General features: G+C 46.7%; 1 protein-coding gene across 1 annotated transcript in view; it reads right to left on the bottom strand.

Annotated features, from left to right (window-relative positions):
• The window catches only part of LOC137357208 (STE20-like serine/threonine-protein kinase), a 44,275-nt gene that overhangs the window by 4,105 nt on the left and 16,365 nt on the right, over positions 1-23,805 (bottom strand). Inside the window, exons 5-16 of the mRNA XM_068023366.1 lie at positions 20,769-20,841; positions 18,502-18,696; positions 18,143-18,224; positions 14,882-14,992; positions 11,714-13,666; positions 10,192-10,413; positions 10,045-10,071; positions 9,211-9,341; positions 8,368-8,491; positions 4,790-4,966; positions 1,658-1,787; positions 659-783 (exon numbers count right to left, since the gene is read on the bottom strand). Of these exons, the coding sequence (XP_067879467.1) occupies positions 659-783; positions 1,658-1,787; positions 4,790-4,966; positions 8,368-8,491; positions 9,211-9,341; positions 10,045-10,071; positions 10,192-10,413; positions 11,714-13,666; positions 14,882-14,992; positions 18,143-18,224; positions 18,502-18,696; positions 20,769-20,841 (3,350 nt within the window). The remainder of the gene's footprint in view (positions 1-658; positions 784-1,657; positions 1,788-4,789; positions 4,967-8,367; positions 8,492-9,210; positions 9,342-10,044; positions 10,072-10,191; positions 10,414-11,713; positions 13,667-14,881; positions 14,993-18,142; positions 18,225-18,501; positions 18,697-20,768; positions 20,842-23,805) is intronic.

Here is a 23,805-nt window from a genome sequence, read left to right as displayed (position 1 = left end):
TTCGATATCAGATTGTGATGATCGTCTTGGTGTACAGGAGGTCAGCCTGCACATGGTTGCACAGTCCCAGGAGAATGAAGCATAAACCTCAAGCATGCGTCAGGTTTGCACGGAGCACAGTAACCCAGGGTGGCACAGCAGTGATGCATGGCACCGAGGTACTGTAACATTGGGCGCTGTCCCACCGGAGCAACTGGCAGAAACACCCAAGAGCTGCTCTAGTGCAACATGCAGCAGTTGAAGAGAGACACCAGAAGCTCATCGACTGTGACAGCTTCCCACCCCTGGGGATGGGGAAATCTCTCTCTCTCTCTCTCACTTTTGCTGAACAGACGGTTGGACAGCATCTGTCTGTTCAACACCCCTGTGGTTATGGGCATCCTAGCAGGCAGCCACCTGGGCAGCTGTTCAAATGTAGGTTAATCAATTGGTGCACCTATCAAATCCTGGCAACCTGTTCATCGACTGACTTTTACTAATGTTTCATTTTCTTCAATTAGTTTAACTTACTCCTTTTAAGGCAATCTTCCTTCAGTGATGAGACACAAACAAATGCACAGACACCTGAAAACACACACACACACACACACACATGCACGGTGACATAGGCTCAGAGGTGAACACGTGAACCTGCAGTTTACATAGGATGCTCACTCACCACCTCGTGTCGCTTCATCAGCAGGTGCCTCTGCAGCGAGAATTGCTCCTTTCCCTGCTGCTTGAACAGATGATACTTCTCTTGCAGGTGGCGTTGCTCAACGTCCCAGACCGCTGACTCACGGTCTAATGTAGAGACACGGGAGAGGAAGCACAACGCACGCTAATCAGACGGTTAAACCGTGCCTTCGCCAGATATGAACTTTTAGCAATGTTGTTCAAGACTCTCAAATGTTCCAAAACGAGGAGTGAGGATTTAAAAATCTGCCTGAGCATCTCTCGACTAGGGAGTCGGGGAAATATTTGATCAAGTGCTTGTGTGCAGGTACTGAGTTTGAATGGGATCAGGTTCACCTCCATTGCCTCCCCTGGATGAAATTTACTCTCCAGCCCTCTACAAATGGTAAGCATCTCAAAGCGCCTTTACAGCCAATGTTGTAATGCAGGAAACACAGCAGCCAATTTTCACACAGCAAGCTCCCACAAATAGCAAAGTGTTAATGAGCAGATTTTTCTTTTGTGTATGATGTTGATTGAGGGTTAAGTATTGGCCAGGCCACCAGGGAGAACTCCGCCCCCCTGCTGTTCTTTGAAATAGTGCCATGGAATCTTTTACATCCATCTGAGTGCACAGATAGGGGCCTCGGTTTAACGTCTCTTCCAAAAGACAGCACTTCTGAAAATGCAGCACTCCTTCAGTACCGCACTGGGAGTGTCAGCCTTGTGCTCAAGCCCTGGAGTGGGATTTGAACCTGGAACCTTTTGGCTCAAAAAGTAAGAGTGCTACCCGTGAGGCCATAGCTGACACGCTAGCCTCAATCCCTAAACCTCAACCATGCAATGCTCGTCTGATGTCACTCAAACACCGCCCTTAAATAAGTAACAAAACTGGCATTGAAAACATTGTTGGTGTTTATGTTTGTGTCATGAGCCAGAAGCATCTGACCTGTGATGGGGATTTATATGCGGCCCGAATACTCTTGCACTTGTGAGTCCTCACCTCTCTTGAGCTGTTGTCCTTTCATCAGCTGCTCAAAATAAGTGGAAGATATTTTTGTTTTCCGCTCCTGAACAACCTTTTGCAGAGCCTCATTCAGCTGCTGCTGTTGCTGCTGAATGAATCCTTGCTCCTGAGAAGAAAGAAAGAGCTCGCATTTATATCGCAGCTTTCACGACCTCAGGGCATTCCATGACTGTAAATTGCTTTTGGGGTCATAATGGCACAGAAGGAGGCCATTTGGCCCATCGGGTGCATGCCGGATCGCCACAGAGCAATCCGGTCAGTCCCATTCCCCCGCTCGATTCCCGCAGCCCCTGCAAGTTTATTTCCCATCCAATTTCATTTTGAAATCATTCATCGTCTCCACTTCCACCACCCTCGTAGGCAACGAGTTCCAGGTCATTAGCACTCGCTGCGTAAATAAAGTCCTCCCTCGCATTCCCCCCCATGCATCTCTTGCCCAAAACCTTCAATCTGTCCCCCAGTCTTTGGACTAGTTAAAGGGATCCATTTTTCTTAGGTCTGGATAGCATAGACAGTCATAATCAGGAACACCTCTATCAAATCTCCCCTCTATTTCCTTTGCTCCAAGGAAAACAACCCCTTTTATTTTTGAGGTGCAGTCACCGTTCCCTACGTTACAACACAAAATGTCCTACGAGCCGACATTAGAGGGTTCACACTTTTACGTCCTGCTAGAGACAACAGAACATTGAGCTGTGAAATTGGAGAGCTGAGTGTGAATCGCAATTGTAAACAAGGTTATGGCAGCCTCCACTCAGTCTGTAAACTAACAGAAGACTGGCCCGAACAAGTCCCTTCCTGCAATATTTAATTTGGATTCTACCAACCAAAGTATCTTTTTACTGATGGAGGACAAGGCTGGAAAACAAATGGAATGGCCCTCATCCTGGACCAAACAGGAGCAGTTTCCAACAGAGCTGGTGGATTGGTAAAACCACTGAACAAGGTCCCATTAAATAGTTGACTAGAACAAAATCCACCAGACACGAATAAAAGCCACTGCTTTGCTCCATTAACTATGACTGAGAATTTGATTGGACGGAGTTGGTGTTGGTTTATGCAAGAAGCTTGGACTGCTGCCATACTGCACTCTAGGAATCCCACCTGTATGTGTAATGCATCTCAGAATGCAGGGAGATGCCGAGCAGAAGGAATATTCGAAATCAGGAGCCTACCAATAGCAAACCTCAAACACTTCAAGGTTTTTTCAGGCAATTTGGAAGGTTGGATCGAGAGATGTGGAGCAAGAATGTAGACAGCTAATATAACAACACTGTTTTAGCCAACCTGGAAGTGCTTGATGGGGGCAGTGTCGAGGACAGTGTAGACTCTGTATCTAACCCGTTTTTGTTTTTTCCTCTTTTTTTCTTTTGAAGGAAGCTTTTATTCCCCAGGCCCCCTTTATTTAAAATGTATCGAAATAACTCCAGCCCTGGGGATTTGTCCCTCGAGAGCTGGTGGAGGATGCCGGACAGCTCCGCCAACGTGAGCGGAGGGGTGCCTCTTATTCCGAGAGGGGCGCGCCCATCTCAGTTGAGGCCTCTGCTTCTACCTCCATGCCCCTCTTCCCAGATCCCTTGGGCCCGAGCTCAGCTGCGGGGCAGGTGGCCTCCCCTGGATCGGGCCTAGGGCTAAGCTCCGGCTCAAGTTATTGTTCTGTTTGCAAGGGGCGTGCCTTCCTGCCACTCAGATGGGAGTTGGCAGCCCAGAGGTTGGGGCAGCTCTTCCGAACATGCTCCACCCGCTTGCAAGCATAGCATCGTGCCCCCGTCAGAGGTCCAGAAGACTTGGTAGCTCGCCCCCTGGTAAATCCACATTAAACTGGCTTTCTAACCTCCTGTGCAACAAGAGCTGATGGCGGAAGTATACATGCTGCAGGCTGTTCTCCCGAAAGACCGAGCGGGACTGGGGTGAGCCCTGTCTTTACCTCCCCCGGATGGTGCAGGTGGGGGAGGAGGAGCTCGCCAGGAATGAAGGGCAGGATATGAGACAAAATGACCCCTTGTGCAGCGGCCTCCAGCGGGTCCAATGGCACAAAGGTCTCGGCCACGGTGAGCCCCTTGCTCAGGGCCAGGGACACCACCCGCTCAATCTTCAGGAAAAAACACAACCTTCCCGTATATTTTAGAGGCAGCAACAATGGCCGAGGGGCCAACAACCTCTGCCATTGCTCTCACGCATGCCTCTATTGACATGTTGGGGTGGATGTAGCTCTTGACCCCATATTTAGATGGTATCAACATAAACGGTGGCGGGGCAACAGGTGCAGCTGCAGCATAAGTGCGAGAAGGCCCCACCACCGACGAAGAAGGGTTTGCCATGGGGGTCCAAGAGCCACGCCCACCCCTCAAACAAAGTGGAGTGGGGGTGGGAGTAGGGGAGGTTAGGGGTGGAAAGGGAAAAGGAGAAGAGTGGACAGGTGGCCAAGTGGTGGAAGGGAGAGAAACGCTGCGAGGATGTTGCTCTATGATTGGTGGTTGGAGCATGTTACTGCAGAGTCCAAAGACCAGTCTTCCAATTAGGGGCGGGTTCTTTGCCTGGGTCAGCTGGAGCCACCTAGTTGTCTCCTTTTTACTACTGTTGTATAAAGACTTTATTCAGCCGGGCAGCTCCAGCCGACCTGAGCCACACAGTTGGGGTGGGGAGGGAGCCCCCTTTGTGCAGGATGGAAGAAAAACACAAGAGCAAATACAAGGGGCTGCCCATAGAATTTGGCAGCCGCACCCCTGGATCTTCTGGCGCCTCCTCCCTCTCCCAAGAGTTACAGCAAAAAACAGTTCTCTGGTGGTCCAACATCCACCTCTCCAAAATAACATGTAGGTCTTCTTTGTTCTTAGAAGTTCAGCTGTGGAACTGTTTCTATTTTGTAAGTTGCAGCACCCACAGCCTGCTCAAGTGCAATTGTTTCGCCTAATTGCACACTGAAAGTGCTCCAAACTCTCCAGCCAACCCTGTGCTGTACCTGCCCTGGGAGTGTTTGATGGGACAGTGCAGAGGGAGATGAACTCTGTATCTAACCCCGTGCTGGACCTGCCCTGGGAATGTTTTGTTGCTGGCACTGGGTGTTAAAGTTCACAAAGAAAGTAACGGAAATGAAGAAGCTCTTACTTGCTTTTTGTCCTTCAACGCCTCCTGTTGCTTTGCTAAATCTTTTGCTTGTCGTGCTTTCAGGCGTTTTGCCTCATCACGCAGTCGGTTTGCGTAGTCTTGCTCCAGTCGATCAATAATCTGTTTGTAGTTTCTCTCCAGGTTCTCAATCTCTTGGTCATAGAATTGTTTCTTGTTCTACTCAGGTATAAACGACACAAGTAAGTTACATACGAACTAGGAGCAGGAGTAGGCCACTCAGCCCCTTGAGCCTGCTCCACCATTCAATAGGTTCATGGCTGATCGGATTGTAACCTCGACTCCACATTCTTGCCTACCCCCGATAACCTTTCACCCCCTTGCTTATCAAGAATCTATCTACCTCTGTCTTAAAAATATTCAGACTCTGCTTCCACTGCCTTTTGAGGAAGAGAATTGCAAAGACTCACCACCCTCTGAAAATAAGAGGTTGCCCATTTAAGACAGAGATGAGGGGAAACTTTTTTCTCTGTGACCCCTAGTTCTAGATTCTCTCACAAGGAGAAACATCCTTTCCACATCCACCCTGTCAAGAGCCCTCAGGATCTTGTGTTTCAATCAAGTCGTCTCTCCTCTTCTCTTCTAAATTCCAGCGGATACAAGCCTAGCCTGTCCAAACTTAACTCCATAAGACAACCTGCTCATTCCAGGTATTAGTCTAGTAAACCTTCTCTCAACTGCTTCCAATGCATTTACATCCTTCCACAAATAAGGAGACCAATATTGTACACAGTACTCCAGACGTGGTCTCACCAATGCCCTGTATAACTGAAGTATAACCTCCCTTCTTTTATATTCAATTACCCTCGCAGTAATTGGTAACATTCTATTCGCTTTCCTAATTACTTGCTGTATCTGCATACTAACCTTTTGCGATTCATGCACTAGGACACCCAGATCCTTCTGCTTCGTTTTTATTTTCGCTGTGAAAATGGACAATTTGACATTTTCTCACTTTATACTCCATTTGCCAGATCTTTGCCCACTCACTTAACCTATCTATATCCCTTTGTAGCCTCCTTATGTCCCCTTCATAACTTACTTTCCCACCTAGCTTTGTGTCATAAGCAAATTTAGCAACCATACCTTCGGTCCCTGCATCCAAGTTATTTATATAAATTGTAAAATGTTGACGCCCCGGCATTGATCTCTGTGGCACACCACTCATTATATCTTGCCAACCAGAAAATGACCCATTTATGCCTACTCTCTGTTTCCTGTTAAAAGCTCATGGTGTAGGGGGTAACATTTTGGCATGGTTAAAAGATTGGCGAGTTATTTTCCGCAATAACCTTTTGATGTGACACCTTTCTCAAATGCCTTCTGGAAATCGAAGTACAGTACTTCGACCTTTTATCCACAGTACATGTTATTTCTTCAAAGCACTCCAATAAATTGGTTAAAGACGATTTCCCTTTCACAAAACCATTGTTGACTCTGCCTGATTACCTTGAATATTTCTAAGTGCCCAGCTATAACGTCTTTTTAATAATAGCTTCTAACATTTTCCCTATGACCGATTGTTAAGTTAACTGGCCTGTAGGTTCCTGCTTTCTGCCTCCTTCCCTTTTTGAATTGTGGAGTTACATTGGCTATTTTCCAATCTAATGAAGCCTTCCCCCAACACCTTTTAATTATCTCACTGGCCACTTTTAAGACCCTAGGATGAAGTCCATCAGGACCTGGGGACTTGTCAGCCCGCAGCTCCAAAAATTTGCTCGGCACCACTTCCCTGGTGATTGTAATTTTCTTGAGTTCCTCCCTCCCTTCCGTTTACTGATTTGCAGCTATTTCTCGGATGTTACTTTTATCTTCTATCGTGAAGACTGATGCAACATACCTGTTTAAATTCATTTGCCGTCTCCTTATTTTCCCTTATTACAGAGTTATGGACGTTACTTGAACAGGTCAATGTACCTTCTGTGTTATAACTCCTCTGATCTCTCTCCCCTTTCTGTTGCCAGTACTGAGTCAGTCTGAGGGATGATCCCAGACATGTTAACAGCTGCTCAGTAACTCATCCAAGTGTCCACTTTCACACCCAGGTCAAATCATTGAAAGTTGGCAGGCTATGTGGGATATCACTTAGCATTATCCAGACCTAACATAACCGTGCCAGACATGTACATTCCAGCTGACGTGACTGTATAATGATCGGATTATCTGCCCTTGCTAATCTAACCTCCTCCCTAGACCAGGTCACTCCAGACCCAATTGTAGCACAGATGAGATCAGCTAAGCAGGCACTGAAATTAGCAATTTCGAATCGTCATCCTTGTGTTCAAATCCTTCGATGATCTTTTCCCTCCCTATCTAGACAACCACCTCTGGTAAAGCTACCTCTTCACGGTCACATTAAACACTCCCACAGCAGCTACAGCATGGGTTCGATACAGAGTAAAGCACTCTGTCCAAACAACCTTTTGATGCAGTTGGGGACAAGCTTTCGGGAGTCATTTCCCCCCCCCCCACCCCCTAGCCCAACTAGCCTTGGTCTTATGTAAATGGTTTTGCTAGTTAATGCTGAATTAAGGGCAGTGTCTCAGCCAGTAAGATCTGAATTTGGATTTTAGATTTTAATAGAGGTGAAAAGTTGGAGTCTAACGCAGTGTTTCCAACGAGTTCCCCATCAGTTGCCTAGTTGTGACAATGTCTGTTGCATTTAATATGATTGGGTCCGACTATAACTGGAGTGTCCGTGTTCCTCAAATCACAAAACTGCCACCTCCGAGTCTCACAATGCAGAATCTGAAATCTGCAATAACTCGCATTTATACAATAAAACGTGTCAAGGCACTTTAGATTAGATTAGATTAGAGATACAGCACTGAAACAGGCCCTTCGGCCCACCGAGTCTGTGCCGAACATCAACCACCCATTTTTACTAATCCTATATTCCTACCAAACATCCCCACCTGTCCCTATATTGCCCTACCACCTACCTATACTAGTGACAATTTATAACGGCCAATTTACCTGTCAACCTGCAAGTCTTTTGGCTTGTGGGAGGAAACCGGAGCACCCGGAGAAAACCCACACAGACACAGGGAGAACTTGCAAACTCCACACAGGCAGTACCCGGAATCGAACCCGGGTCCCTGGAGCTGTGAGGCTGCAGTGCTAACCACTGCACCACTGTGCCGCCCTAACCGTTAGCAAACAAAATTAGACACGGAGTCACATAAGGGGCCAAAAGCTTGCTCAAAGAGTTAGGTTTTAAGGAGCATCTTAAAGGCGGAGAGGTTTAGGGAGGGAATTCCAGAGATTAGAGCCTCAGCAGCGGAATGTGGGTGGGGGGTGGGGGGGGGAGTCCCACCACGGGCTTGAAATTGTGGGGGGTCGGGGGCAACCCTGCTTCGGCAGTCAGTTGGACCCGACCCTCATTTGTCAGTATCAGCCAATTGATTGGCCGCCCCCAAGAGCTGCCGGCCAATCAGAGGACTGGCAGCTCAGCAGCACCACCAAGAGCACTGGCCACTGCTGGGACTGCAAGTAACCCAGCAAATAGTCTTGATCATCTTTACCTATCCTGCTCCCCCAGCCCGACATCTCCCTTTTACCATCATTTCCTGCTCGATTTGCCGGATCATTTGCTCCCGCTGTTGCTGCAGTTTCAGGTCGAGCTGCGTTTGCAGTCGCTGCTCCTCCTTCTGTAGCAGTCGCAGTTCTCGTAGCTCCTGACGCCTGTTGGAAATCACTTGTCTCACTCAGACCGTACATGGCTACAGATCACACACCTAACCTGTGCTTGGGGGGATGTGGAGGGGCAGCAGGGCCAGGGAGGAGTGTGGTGTCGCCATCTGTTGTCAAGTCTAAAAGCAGGTAGGTGGCAGTAAATCAAAAGGAACCTGGCTTGACTTATGACATTATCAAAAACCAACACCCCCACAATATTATTTAGATTTTAAGTTACATACCAATGGCACACAGGAACAGGAGAAGGCCATTCAACCCTCTGAGCCCTCTGCCATTCAATTGGAATATGGCTGATCTGTACCTCCAACATTTATCTCCCTTGGCTCCAAATCCCTGCCTACCCTTGCCTCTCAAAAATCTAGCCATCTCAATCCTGAATGCTCCGGTGGTGCTGCAGCATCCACAGCTTTTTAGGGGAAGAGAGTTCCAGATTTCCCAAAAGCAGGAGCCATACAGTACCACATCAAATAGCCAGACTTCACATGTAAATGTGAAGGCCTGGGGTGTAAATGATAGCGGGTTGTGGAGAGTTTAGTAATCGAGGCCACTTCTGGGTGTCTGGCACTGGATAGGACAGGAGCAATGATCCAATTGGTTTCCATCTGTGCTGCAGGATTTAATGATTTCTCAGCCATTGGATGGACAAGGGGGAGGTGGTGGGAGCGGTGGGGAGGTTTGCCTTCTACTGACGGTGAAGGGGCTCTCACCTGGCTGACCGCATGTCTTGCCCCTTCTTGTCGTCCTCGCTGACAACTTTTGAGGTTGTGACACTCACTTCCACTCCATCCACCACGAACTTCCGGGTTTTCTTCAAAGTCTTTCTCTGTGCAGGTCTATCCTGGAAGACATCCCAGTATTTTTATAAAGACAATGGGATGCTCAGTTGCCCTGTTTTAACCATTTGAAAAATAAGCACTTGATTCGACTACAACAGTCACTGAGCTTTTCTTCCTCGCGTGTGGACCACTCGCTCCCCTCCCTTTTGCCTTACTCCAGCTTGGTGTGTGGTGGTTGGTGTGATTGGATTGCACTCCTCTCATGTGACTTTATACAAGCCCCTCTCTGTTACATGAGGAGAAGAATACTTGATGCATATTACGGTGTGAAACAGTGCGAGAAGGATGATATGTCAATCCTCGCCTTTTGAAAGTTTGGTATCCACAATGGGGATACAACATTATAAAATGCAGGAATGACCAAAGCAAGCCAGTATAGCCTTTAAGAAATCATTAGCCTTTAATCAGCAATGATGCTCCTCATGTAAGGATAAAAGGCAGAGAAATTATTCGGTTGAGATGAGGTGTTTTTGGAGAGAGTTGAACCTTTTTGTTTGGTTCATCACTTCCCTTAAAGACACAATTGCTGGGGGTGAATAAATCTGACTTGCATTAACTATTAAAACTCTGGTCTGCATGACCGCTGGGTCCTGTGCTTGCTTCCACTTGTTACACGAGTTATCAGTGAGCCATGTGTCTGATCTCAAACATCCCATGCAACGCTAAGAATGAAACATATAAATAAATCAGCAAAGATTTACTTACTCCTTGCTCAAGATCTTCAAACTGCCTCTGGAAAGAAGACGAGGAACAAATAGACAGCCAATCAAACTGTTGCAAAGGTAGCAGGAAAAAACAGTGCAAGATGACAAAAATGTTTCCAACAGGAGAACATCTGTTAAATTGAGTCACCTGTTTATATAAGACATTACTAGTGCAAGGGAAGAATCGATCCGATTCACGTTCTTCAGTGCCATATAGGTAGGAAACTCTCCTCTCCCCAAACTCTCTCTCCGGTGAACGTTCAACCAAAGGAGGCCTCACAGCAGAAGATTTCCATGTCTCTCCCTCCACTATGGTCAGGCCATTTGCTTCTCGTCTGCTGGTTTCCTTGTAAACGTCTGGTTCTATTTTCTTAAGAAATGAAAGCACAGAATTTTTTTTTATTTGTAATATTTCCTTCCTTAGACACTCGTTGGTTCCCTGGGTCCAAACACAAAACACAGGCTTGGCAAAGGGGAGAGATGGTGACATGCTGCAGGCTTCTGCCAGATTTCTTCCCATTGATAAATTGAGGTGAAAGGCTAAGGTTTGTAATTCAGCACACTACAATAGTTTAAATGGGCAGTGAGATGGTCAGGGGACTGTGGCAAGGTGGTAATGTTATTGGACTAATAATCCAGAGACATGAGTTCAAATCCCACCATGGTAGCTGGAGAGATTTAAAATCACATGGAATAACATGCTTGTCTCATTCATCATGTGAAAACCCCATCTGGTTCACAAATGTATTTCAGGAGAGGAAATCTGCTGTACTTACCCAGTCTGGCCTACGTGTGACTGCAGCCCCACACTGACTCTTAACTGCCCCCTTTGAAATGGCACAGCAAGTTGTCGGTGGCTCACCACCGCCTGCCCAAGGGCAATTAGGGATGGTCAATAAATACTGGCCTTGCCAGTTACGCTCAAGTCCCAAAAACAAAAGTAACACTGATGGGGATGGGTAGCTCCAAAATGAAGAGTTAGAAAGGGCGATTTTGCAATGAGTCGTCATTTTGATCCAGTAAGAATGGCGGGGAAAGAACATAGAAAATGGAAAATTTGCAGCTTAGAATGAACAACAGACTAGCCATGGGAATATTGATAAATAGAAAGTTGACAGAGGGAATAAAGATTGCGGCAGAGTTTGGGGGCTGGAAGTGTCAGTCCCTCTCCAGGGACATGAGCACGTAATCCAAGCGGACACTCCCAGTGCAGTACTGAGGGAGTCCTGCACTATCGGAGGTGCCGCCTTTTTGGATGAGACGTTCAACCGAGACCCTGTCTGTCCACTCAGGTGGATGCAAAAGATCCCATGGCAGTATTTCGAAGAAGAGCAGGGGTGTTCTCCCCATTGTTGTAGCCAATACTTATCCCTCAACCAACATCACAAAAACAGATTATGTGGTCATTTTCACATTGCTGTTTGTGGGAGCTTGCTGTGTGCAAATTGGCTGCAGCGTTTCCTACATTACAATAGTGACTACACTTCCAAAAGTGCTGCATTGGCTGTAAAGAGCTTTTGGACGTCCGGTGGTCATGAAAGGCACTTCGAAAAAGTGCGAGATTTTTCTTTCAAAATGATCTGAACAACCCAGGACCAGCAGCTCTCAGCTTTTTCCTTTGCAAAATGTGTTGTTTGGCCTTATCCTTTGCATTAATTTGTATACTGTACCTTCGTCTGGGGATCTGGAGATGTTTCATTTGACTGGTTACAGGAAGTATCCTTGACAGGCGTGATGTTTTGACCCTCCATCTTTCTGCTTCGTTCATGTTCCTCCTGTTCTCGCTGGCATGCTTCTTCCTTCCCCACATCACTGTTTGCACGTTCTTCCTCTGCTCGCTCGACAGATTCATTTGAAGGTCTCAGCCCTTCATCGGAACTGTTGACCTCTTCACCAGCCTGGACCAAGCCTTCTCTGCTGAAGGAACTTCCTACTTCCACAAGACATAGTGTGGTTTCTTGCTCAGTTTCTTTAGAGTTTTTCACCTCAGGTTCTCGTTCACCTGCTACTATCAAGTCGATCAGTTCCTTTACGACACAGCTTGCTATGGCGACATCATCACTCCATCCTGACCCATCTTCAACTAAATAGTCAAGTTTCTGCTCTGCATTTTCTTTGCTGACTGTTTGGGTAATGTCCACAATGGTTGTATTCCCCGCAGTTTGTGGCATGCTCAATTCTTCACACTCTAATTGTTGAGGTTCTTCAGTCATAGTTTCTTCATTACTGTATGCAACCTCTGTCCCCTCAATCGAAGACTCTGTGCTTATCAGTTCAGGAAACTTGACCAAATGATGTTCTACCTCTTCACACTGAATAGATTCAACTGAATCTTCACTACCAACTCCCACGTGCATTATCTCTGAAGCAAGTTCCCCCGTCAAGTTCTGTGACTCATCCGACATGGAACTGGCTATTTTGTCACTTGCTGTCTCTAAATCAGATCTTTCTTCCTTTGTTTCTTCCTCCTCACCAATTACAGACTCCACACTCTCACACAGTAATCGCTCAGAGTTTGCATCAGTCCTTATAATATTGTCAGATAGCTGTACAGCATCTTCATGATGTAGACAATGATTATTCATTGACTGGGGTTGAGAAATTGACTTGTCCTCCTTTAGATCCTGATCGTTTACTTTGAAGTCTTGGGCAATCTCTGTTAGTTTTACATCTGAAAAGGTTTCACGTTTAATACCACAAGCGCTCTGATCTTCCACTGCAATTGTTTCAGCTTTCTCAGGTACAAGGGAACATGTGGCTATCTTTTCCTCTGTCAAATCCATGTTGATATCTTTAAGTGTTTGAGTTGGTTCTATTTCTGCTGGAGTCACAATCCTTTCCTCTGGTTTTGCAGAATCTTCTGTTTCTACACGCTTTTCAATTGATTCAGTGTTTTCTGTCAATGGGTCTTCCGACATCCTTGAATCCTCACTTTCTGTCTTCCCAAGTAATGACACCGCTTTCTCTGTTTCTACTGGATCCTCCTCTTCCAAAGGAGATGGATCATTGGATTCAGTCCTTAAGTTCTCATTGCTCAGTCTTGACTCTTCATTTTCCATTGTCACTGTGGACACTGCATGGCTATAATCTTCAAGTGCTGAGTGTGTCAACTCTTTGAAATTAGGTCCCAGATCTTCGTCCTTCACAGGCTCAGATTTGTTGGTGGTATTGTTTGGTTTATCATTTTGTTCCTTATCACTTTTGGTAATCTCATCTACCTTCAGTTCACAAGGATTAGCAGAAGTACAACTCCTCAGTTCATCATCTGTAACTTCTCGACCTTGATCAACACCGGCTATGAGATTAGGCCTTGCAGCTGGGATTTCTAAATGTATCTTCTCAACATTGAGGTTACCATCAACCACTGTCAGTCCCTCATTTTCAGATGTTTCGCTTGCGTCCGTAACTCCTTCCACCTCCTCACTGTTGGCCAAATACTCCACTGATTCAGTCGTGTTGGCTTTGTCGTCTTCAGTGCTGTTCAAGGCTGAGTTGACAGCCTGACCGCTGTCAATAGGCCCGTCACTTGTTGGCTCTTCCTCCAGCGAAGTCTTGGTGGAGCTCATCGGCTTTTCCTCCTCTGCGTTGAGCGCACTGACGGAACACTGCTGGTATGGGAGAGCCTGGCAGAAGAAGAAAAGCAGCATATCACTTGAAGAAACGGAAGCGCCATAGCTGAAAATGTACAGGTATGTCCATCAGAAAATGAAAGACACCAGGCTGAATTTGATGTTTGAGGCTGAAGCCGCGCCGCTGGGCCTGAAAGTGGGAGGCTCCTTCTCCTGCTCGGGCTGGTGGCGGGACCCAGAGAGACATCTTCCCAGCAGTGGCCACTGCCACAGCTGCCAGCCCTATTGAGGACAGCACTGCTGGGGCTGCAGGATAAGGGCACATTGGACGTGCGCCCTCAAAGACAGGTAAGTGGGGTCTGGGGATGCCGGGGCCAAGTAGGTTGGTGTTGCTGAGTGTAGGCAGAGCCGTTCCTGCAGGTGTGGCGATTGGCGCCCGATCTCCCCTCTGTGGGCCATGCAGTGCTCAGAAAGGAGTCCCGTCGGGGCCCCCCCACCAATCACCAGGAGCCTGCTGGGAAGCCTCCAAGTTTCACTGGATTGTCTCTGCACGTGGCGCCACCCACCCTCCCCACTATTGACAATATGTCAGCGGAGTTGGGGACGAGACCCTTAATTGGATAATTACATGGTTCAACTGGTTCCCAGCAGGTGACCCATCTGCCACTTCCCCTCTGCTGGCATGATGGCAGAAAGATATTGGGCACCCCCTACGCTCTCGTCACCACAACCCCCCCTACCACTGACCCCTTCCTGTGGCATTTTGACAGCCTTCCCGGCGGTTGCCAAGAGGCTGGTACAATTCCGGCCAACCACTCTGGTTGGCACTGTTTATTAGAAGCTTATTTAGTCTTCCATTGCTGTTTGGATTCAAACTTTTTATGCTTTCTTGGTTTCTGCTCTTTGAAGACAGAAAAAAAAAAGCATTCGAATTTGTGGCACAACTTAACGACACCTCTTCGCTCTGTTAGAGGTGCACCTTGTGGCTATGTTTTGCTCTCGTGCCGTGCTCCTATTCACAGGCCGTGGTCTCAACGTAAGGCTCAGAGTGAAAACCTGGCACTTCTCCACAGCGAGAGTGAAGCAGAGAGCAGGTCCTACCATTGGCCACCCTGATATCTCTGAGCATCCAGGCACCAAGCAGCACAGAAACCTGCGAATTGGTCTCCAGAGGGCTTTCTCAGTTGTTAAGGCATGTGGCATTAGAAGGTGGGGAAAAGGAAGAGAATAAAAACTAAATTGTTTTCCAACTGAAAGCTGTGCTGGTACCTCCATTTCATCCTCCTTCCCTTCTTCAATCTCCTCCATAACTTCTGCCTTGGCTTCAGCAATCAGCTCTCTAATTGGTTTGTTGCTTGTAACACCAGCAACGAATGGGTGCTGAGAGAAAGAACAGGGTTTAATCAAACACAAGACTGAAGCATGCCCAGTATTTATCACAAAAACATCTGACTGGCCCTCACTGAACCCTTGACCATTATTACGAAAATCATGTCATGTGTGCCTTTCTTGGCAAGCTACACAAATATGGCACTTGTCAGGAGGATTTGGTCCAGGGCAATTATTATCCTGAAGGTCAGCACAATTATATTTGCTCATAGCTATCCTGAACTACACAGAAACACCTTTTGTTTCTAAAGTGAGCTAAAGGGTTTATCTGTCTCTTGTACTCGTGTGTGTCCAGGGATAGAAACTTGTATTGCTTTTGTCTCTGTTGTGTTATGCTTCAGACTCTATCTCTACACATCTAACTATTTCTCTTTATCTCTCACTTTGTTTCCAGGTCAGTGCTTTGTACATACTTTGTATTCCTCCCTCCCACTGCATTTCAAGAAAATACTTAATTGTAAATAATTGCTAATAACTCTAATAGCTTCAAGGTAGTTACGAAAAAGGATAGGACTGGTCCTCAGGTTGAAGTCCTAAATTGGGGGAAGGCTAATTTCGATCGCATCAGACAGGAACTCTCAAATGTTGAATGGGAGAGGCTGTTTACAGGTAAAGGGACGTCTGGCAAGTGGGAGGCTTTTAAAAGTGAGATAGGACGAGTTCAGGGCCGGCATGTTTCTGTTAGATGGAAGGGCAAGGCTGGGAAGTTTAGGGAAGCTTGGTAGACGAGGGATATTGAGGGTCTGGTCAGGACAAAGAAGGAGGCATATGTCAGGTATAGGCAGTTGGGATCGAGCGAGTCCTTCGAGGAGTATAGAGGATGTAGGACTAGACTTAAGAAGGCAATTAGGAGGGCGAAAAGATTTCCCTGGCAGTTAAGATAAAGGAGAATCCTAAAAGATTCTATAAGTATATTAAGAGTAAAAGGGTAGCTAGGGTGAGAGTAGGTCCCCTTAAGGATCAGTGTGGCAATCTATGTGTGGAGCCATGGGAAATGGGCGAGGTCTTAAATGAATATTTCTTGTCTGTATTTACCGTAGAGAAGGTCATGGAAGCTATTGAGTTCAAGGGAGGGAACACCGATATCCTGGAGCATATCAACATTACAAAGGAGGAGGTGTTGGACGTTTTGAAGCGCATTAAGGTGGATAAATCCCCAGGGCCTGACCAGGTGTATCCTAGGATGCTATGGGAAGCAAGGGAGGAGATTGTTGGGGCCCTGGCAGAGATTTTTGTATCATTGTTAGCCACGGGTGAGGTACCGGAGGACTGGAGGATAGCTAATGTTGTGCCTTTATTTAAGAAGGGCAGCAGGGATAAGCCAGGGAATTACAGGCCGGTGAGCCTTACATCAGTGGTGGGAAAGTTATTGGAAGGGATTCTGAGAGACAGGATTTATATGCATCTGGAAAGGCATGGTCTGATTAGGGATAGTCATGATGGCTTTGTGTGTGGGAAATCATGTCTCACGAATTTGAGTTTTTCGAAGAGGTGACCAAGAGGATTGATGAGGGCAGGGCGATGGACGTTGTCGACATGGACTTTAGCAAGGCCTTTGACAAGGTCCCTCATGGGGGGCTGGTTTAGAAGGTTCGAACACATGGGATCCAGGGTGAGCTAGCAAATTGGAGGCAGAGGGTGGTAGTGGAGGGTTGTTTTTCAAATTGGAGGCTGGTGACCAGTGGTGTGCCGCAGGGATCGGTGCTGGGCCCTCTGTTGTTTGTCATATATATTAATGACTTGGACATGAACGTAAGGGGCATGATTAGTAAGTTTGCAGATGACACCAAAATTGGCGGTATAGTGGACAGTGAAGAAGGTTGTCTAAGGTTACAACAGGATATAGATCAACTGGGAAAGTGGGCAAGGGATTGGCAAATGGAATTTAACGCAGCCAAGTGTGAAGTGATGCATTTTGGGAAGTTAAACCAGGGCAGGACATATACAGTGAATGGCAGGGCCCTGGGGAGTGTTGTTGAGCAGAGAGACCTTGGGGTGCAAGTACATAGTTTCCTGAAAGTGGCATCACAGGTAGACAGGGTGGTGAAGAAGGCATATGGCATGCTTGCCTTCATCGGCCGAGGCATTGAGTACTAGAGTTGGGACGTCATGTTACAGTTGTACATAACTGTTGGTTAGACCGCATTTGGAGTACAGTGTGCAGTTCTGGTCGCCGCACTACAGGAAAGATGTGATTAAGCTAGAGAGGGTGCAGAAAAGATTCACAAGGATGTTGCCTGGGTCTGTTTTCCCTGGAGCGAAGGAGGCTGAGAGGGGACACGATAGAGGTATATAAAATTATGAGAGGCATAGATAGGGTAGATAGCCAGAGTCTGTTTCCCCGTGGTAGGGGTGACTAAAACTAGAGGGCATAGATTTAAGGTGAGAGGGAGGAGGTTTAAAGGGGATCAGAGGGGTAAATGTTTCACACAAAGAATAGTGGGTATCTGGAGTGAGCTGCCTGAGGAGGTGGTGGAGGCAGGAACAGTAGCGACATTTAAGAGGCATCTGGACGGGTACTTGAATGAGCAAGGCATAGAGGGATATGGAATTAATGCAGGCAGGTGGGATTAGTATAGATAGGCATTATGGTCGGCATGGACGCGGTGGGCCGAAGGGCCTGTTTCTACGCTGTACGACTCTATGACTGTATCACAAAGCAATTTACAACCAATGTCCTGAGGTTATGAAAGGGACTGGAAGTGAGAAGCCTTTATCAAGTCTTCAGAAAGCAAACCAAACCTTTAGCTTCTCCTTAAATGGATCTATGAATTGTTGTCTAACCAGAGGGAGAAAGGAATAAAAACCAGGCAGGATGCTGTGCGGGGCAGGGTGTTTCGCCAGCTTACCACCCAGTTGGCAATTAAGCTCTAAAATGTCTCAATGGTGCTGCCAAATGTCTTAATGGGAGTGCTGCTTCTGTTCCCGGTCACACTCCATGAACCTGCACTGACAGTGGTCGGCCCACGATCAGCTGTGAACACCCAACTGTGATACCCTCTGTGGCATCAGATCCTGCTGACACTCACTGTCCAGGCTCAGACACGAATGAAGAACCAGAGGGCAATGAGTGTGTGATCCTAACGTGAATCAGCTCTCCAAAAAGAGGCAGGGAGGAGATGGTAATAAAGCCATGATCACCTGGAGAAGCTGCTTTACGCCCCATCGAGCGTCCACGTTTTTCTGCAAAGCTTTTCGTAAAAAGTCCTTAAAATCTGCTGACCTGTGAATGCAATAATTGAGGTGTTAATTATTTATTCATATAGAAAGTGAGGAATTGACCAAGCTGAATCATTGTTGCCCCCTTTTTTACATCAGCCAGAGTCAAAATTACACTCTGCCTCTCTCTCCAAATAACATTTTGGGTCTTGTCAAGTCGACCCAACTCAGATCCCCTTTCCAGGGTGGGAGGAACCCAAACATTGCCATCCGACAGCCCAGCTGATCTGGATTGTAACCGGAAGAAAGATGGGTATTTTAAATTGGAGTTTATTGATTACCAGCGGGAGGGATGGGCCAGAGTTGGAGGTGGCGCTTTTGTGATCTTCAGGAGGACCCTCATTGGATTGAGTTCATGGTGCGGAGGTTCCATCTCCGCCAGCTCAATAAGTGTGATTCCAAGAGACCAAACATCAGCCTTGTGGTCGTACGGTGCATCTTTCGAAGTTTCGCACTGGACAACCTCTGGGGCCATCCTAAATGAGAGAAAGACAAATTGAATGCACAGTGTGCTCCTGATGTTGATAAATGGCAGTCTGTGCAATCCAAAAAAAAAAATCTGACCTGTGGTGAGAAGTCCTCAGTTCTTCCGTTTTTAACGCTGATGCAGTAACAATGGTCACAAATCGCCGAATGAAAATAGAAGCCATATTAAGCAGAAAATCCCTACAATCTAATCCCAACCTTGATTTAGGATTTGGATGTATAAACCAACCTCCCAAAGAGTGGAATCATTATCCACCTCCTTTAGTATTAGTCAAAATTTTCACAAGGTTTGGAGCATCAGTCGGAGCTCATTTCTCTAACATTGAAACCCTCTCTGTGAAACTCATTGCTGGAGGGAGGGACCCACTGGCTGGGAAGGGAGGTGGGTGGGAGGACGAAGAAAATGGGAAAAGGGTCCTGTCACAGAGACGAAGTAGTTTACTTCTCCTGGCCAGCTGAAAAATTAGCATTAGCAGAGGTTGATAATATAACCTTGCATTTACAGCTAATTTGCTTCCTCAATTGCCCTTTCCTCCATCATAAGGTCAGAAGTGGGGATGTTCGCTGTTGATTGCGCAATGTTCAGCACCATTGGCGACAACTCAAATACTGAAACTGCCTGTATCCAGATGCAGCAAGACCTGGACAATATCCAGCCTTGGTCTGATGAGTGGCAAGTTACATTCGTGCCAGGCAATGACCATCTCCAACAAGAGAGAATCTAACTATCTCCCCTTGACGTTCAGTGGCATTACCATCGCTGAATCCCCCACCATCAACATTCTGAGAGTTACTATTGATCAGAAGCTGAACTGGAGTAGCCATATAAATACTGTGGCTACAAGAGCAGGTCAGAGGCTTGGAATCCTGCAGCGAGTAACTCACCTCCTGACTCCGACAAAGCACAAGTCAGGAGTGTGATGGAATATGCTCCACTTGCCTGGATGAGTGCAGCTCCAACAAAACTCCAGACAAAGCACCCTGCTTGATTGGCACCCCATCCACCACCTTCAACCTTCACTACACCACCGATGCACAGTGGCAGCAGTGTGTACCATATACAAGATGCACTGCAGCAACTCACCAAGACTCCTTGGACAGCACCTTCCAAACTTGTGACCTCTACCACCTATAAGGACATGGGCAGCAGACGCATGGGAACACCACCACCAACAAGTTCCCCTCCAAGCCCCACACACCATCCTAACTTGGAACTATATCACTGTTTTTTCACTGTCGCTGGGTCAATATCCTGGAACTCCCTTCCTAACAGCACTGTAGGTGTACCTACGCCCCAAGGACTGCAGTGGTTCAAGAAGGCAGCTCACCACCGCCTTCTCAAGGGCAATTGGGGATGGGCAATAAATGCTGGCCTAGCCAGTGATGCCTACATCTCATGAATGAATTAAAAATAAAGCTCTCACAAACTGCCATGTGATGATGACCAGATAATCTGTTGTGGTGTTACTGAGGGAAAGATATCGACAAAGCCTGTGGGGAAAACTCTTTGTCATAATAGCACCATGGGAACTCTCGGTTTGACGTATCATCTGAAAGACAGCACCTCAGACACTGCCTCTGGAGTGGAACTCAAACTCACAACCTACTGACTCAGAGGTGAGAGTGCCAACCACTCAGCTATGGCTAACGCCTAGGCTGGCTGGAGGAGGGACCTCTGCCAATCTGACCTCTTATCAGTGTACGTGACAAGCTAGTGAAAACTCTAAGGGGAAAGCAGTGAGTAGTTGAGCCATACAGGCCGGGAAAGTCCAAAATCTGGTCCCCCGTCTATGCAGGACAGCCAGGTTGGTGGTTATGATCATCTTCTGTGCCCCATGGATTCAAATGCTAAAAATAGAGTTGTGCTCTTGCTCACTATGCAGCAACACTGCTGAGCTGTGGTGCCTTTGACCAGTGAGAAGCCTGCTGAAATTCACTGGCTACCCTGCATGTGTCGACCTCCGTCCATCTCCTGGACTGTGTAAGAGAGTTTCCAAAAAAAAAACACAATGTAAGGAGGAGGAATAGATGTCCTGCTTTCTAGAAAAGGAGTAGCACCTACCAGTAAGGTGTCCCAATAAATGAGGCTCTCCGCTGGATGGTCTGGGTGTTCTTTGCAGACACTCCAAAGTCAGCTGGAAGAGAGGAAAACTCATTAGATTAATGGCACTTAAAACTCATTTATGTGTGATTAACAACAGACCTTTTAGTGGCAAAAAGTTACAAATTGAGTATTAACTGTTTTTATCTTCATTTCTACTCTCGATAACCAAATGTTATATCCCTCTGGTTGTATTCTTCTCATCAGACCAAGTACCTGTGCAGTCAAGGCTGTACCCACGTGCAGAAAGGCCTATAACTTGTCTAATTTCCAGCTCTGTGACATCGTCCAACTCCATCCTTGCCTTTGCTCACCTGCTGCTGAAACGCTCATTTATGCCTTTGTTACCTCTCGATTTGACTACTCCAATACACTCCTGGCTGGCTTCTCATATTCTACTCTCTGTAAACTTGAGGTCATCCAAAACTCTGCTGCCCATGTCCTTACTCGCACCAAGTCACACTCCCCTATTGCCTCTGTGCTCGCTGACTTACATTGGCCCCTGGTCATGCAAGGCCTCAATTTTAAAAAAAGCTCGACCTTGTTTTCAATCCTTCCATGGCCTTGCCCCTCCCTATCTATGTAACCTCCTCCAGCTCCACCTCCCTCTGAGATATCTCTGCTCCTCAAATTCTGGCCTCTTGTGCATCCCCGAATGTAATTGCTCCACCATTGGCAGTCTTGCCTGAAGCTGCCCAGGCCCTAAGTTCTGGAATTCCCTCCCTAAACCTCCTGTGCCTCGGCACCTCTCTTTCTTTCTTCCTTTGCGATGCCCCTTAAAACCTACCGCTTTGACCAAGTGTTTGGGTTATTGAGGAATGAGATTAACATTTGTGTTTTACATGCTTTCTCTTTTTGTGCCCTCCTAACTGAAGGGTTGATGTAAATGGTGCTTCGTCAACAGCTGTTAGGATTGGGATTGGCAGCAGAGCAAAGTTCTGGATCTCAACCCTGTGAGGGAACTGATGAACTTTGCCCTCCGTGGCAAACTTTTCCTCCATTCTCATCGCGCAGCTCAACCACATGACACGATATAAATGTCATCATAAGTGAGGCTGACCAACGTTTCATGAAACAAGACCATCACGATGAGTTTGTACTGAGAACCTTTAAGATGCATGCATCATCTCCCACACAAACATTGCAATTTCTGCTGTGTGTGCATCCCTTCACTGACTATATCAAAATAGAAAAGCAACAAACGTTTCACGGTCGTGTAAGTATAGGTGCAGCTGGTATAAATATAGGTGTAGCTGATAAAATAGCCATAATAAACTTTTAAAATTACGCCCACATATTCATATTCATTCCACAATGGCTATACTGGGTCAGACCCAGAGTAGTGGAAATTTTAGCTCATTAACCATCCAGGAGAAGAGATAATAAATATGGCAACTCATCGACGAGACTGTAGGGAGGCAGTGATATGAATAGGTTTGTGGTATCTCTTCCCAGTATTCTCATGAGAAGCAATGTTTTCACTAATGAGAAAGCATGGGTATCGATGAAAAGAGACAGATGTTACTGTGCAGACTCATCAAAGGGAGATTAACCAGACATGGTTAGAATGTGTCAACATAATGACATTACATTAGTCAGACTATTGACCTGAAGAGGTCAGAAGTGTTGTACCAACCACGGCCTGGAGGAAATTGGAATCCACAGCATTGACAGCAGCAACCTCAATGTAGTAGAACTGTTTAACTATCTAGGTCACATTGTCTCAAATGATGCCGCTGTCAACAAGGATATGGTCAAATGACTGTCTAAGTCCAATAACTCCTTCAGCTGCCTCTGGAAGCGTGTCTGGTGAAATCATTTACTACGCATGTCAACCAAAATTCAAGTATGCAGAGTGGTTGTCCTCACCACCCTCAAGAGTTCTGTGTAGAAAACAAATAGGGAGCACTTTCATCAATGCTGTCTTCATTGTTTGTGGTGTGGCCCGACCATCTGATATTCCTGATGGATTGAAGTCCTCGACAGAGCTAATCTACCCAGCATTGAATGCATTCTCATACAATGCCGATTGTGCTGGCAGGAGGATTCATGGATGGAGGATTCCAGAATGCCAAAAGCAGTGTTTTATGGTGAACTAGACTCCGGTAAGTGAGATCCAGGCGCACCCCTCAAACGCTTTTAAAACCCAGCTGAAAAGACAGCTCTCTCTGGCTAACAGTGACCAACGGGTGTGGGAGCAGGAGGCTGCCGACCGAGACAGCTGACGCAAAACAACCAGGAAAGCAGCCGACAAGTTCCAAACAAACAAGACGTGAGGCTGATGGAGAGAGATGAAGACAACGCTGATACCACAGCCCCACCAAACTGGAGTTCTTGAGCAGTGGGGGCACAAGAGGCTGAAGGTCAAGAATTGAGGCCTTCAGTCACAAACAATCATGCCAACTACCACAGAGACCAGCCTTCCCATGATCTTCACCTGCAAATAATCTGCCATCATCAGTAGGATGCAATTAAACATATTGAAGACAGAGACACTGGAGCCCTGTGGTGTCTTGCCTCTGAGTCAGAATATTGTCAGAAGTGAACCCAAATGACTGGATGATGTCCAACTGTTATGACCAGGTGAGAAAGGAGTCTAGGGTTCCCTCTCAACCTTCACCTGGTCTTAACATAACAGGGTTTTATTTTAAACACGCTTTTTTTTAGCTCCCCCTTAGTTCATGTGTCCTCAGTGGGCTCAGAGGCTTGTGAGAAAGAGATGGGAGCAGACAGGAGAGATCTTCTCACTCCAGGAGCAAACAGTCTTTTCTATTTCAAACCCTTAGTACAATTAAGAAAAACCCAGGTTGCCAAGCAGGTTAGTCATGTGACTAGCTGGTCTGGCCACATCTGTCTGTGGATTCTCTTGTCATAGCCGACCCTGGAATGTCTCCTCTTGCACACAATACCTGGTGCTCAAAGTCCATTGTGGGTTAAATTGGAGCAGGAAATAGCCCCTTTGTCCCTCCAAGCACTGTCTGTTAGTTGGCAAATGTTT

Source organism: Heterodontus francisci, chromosome 47 (genome assembly GCF_036365525.1).
Source record: "Heterodontus francisci isolate sHetFra1 chromosome 47, sHetFra1.hap1, whole genome shotgun sequence".
Lineage (NCBI taxonomy): Eukaryota > Metazoa > Chordata > Chondrichthyes > Heterodontiformes > Heterodontidae > Heterodontus > Heterodontus francisci.
This window is presented reverse-complemented; position numbering and strand designations above follow the sequence as displayed.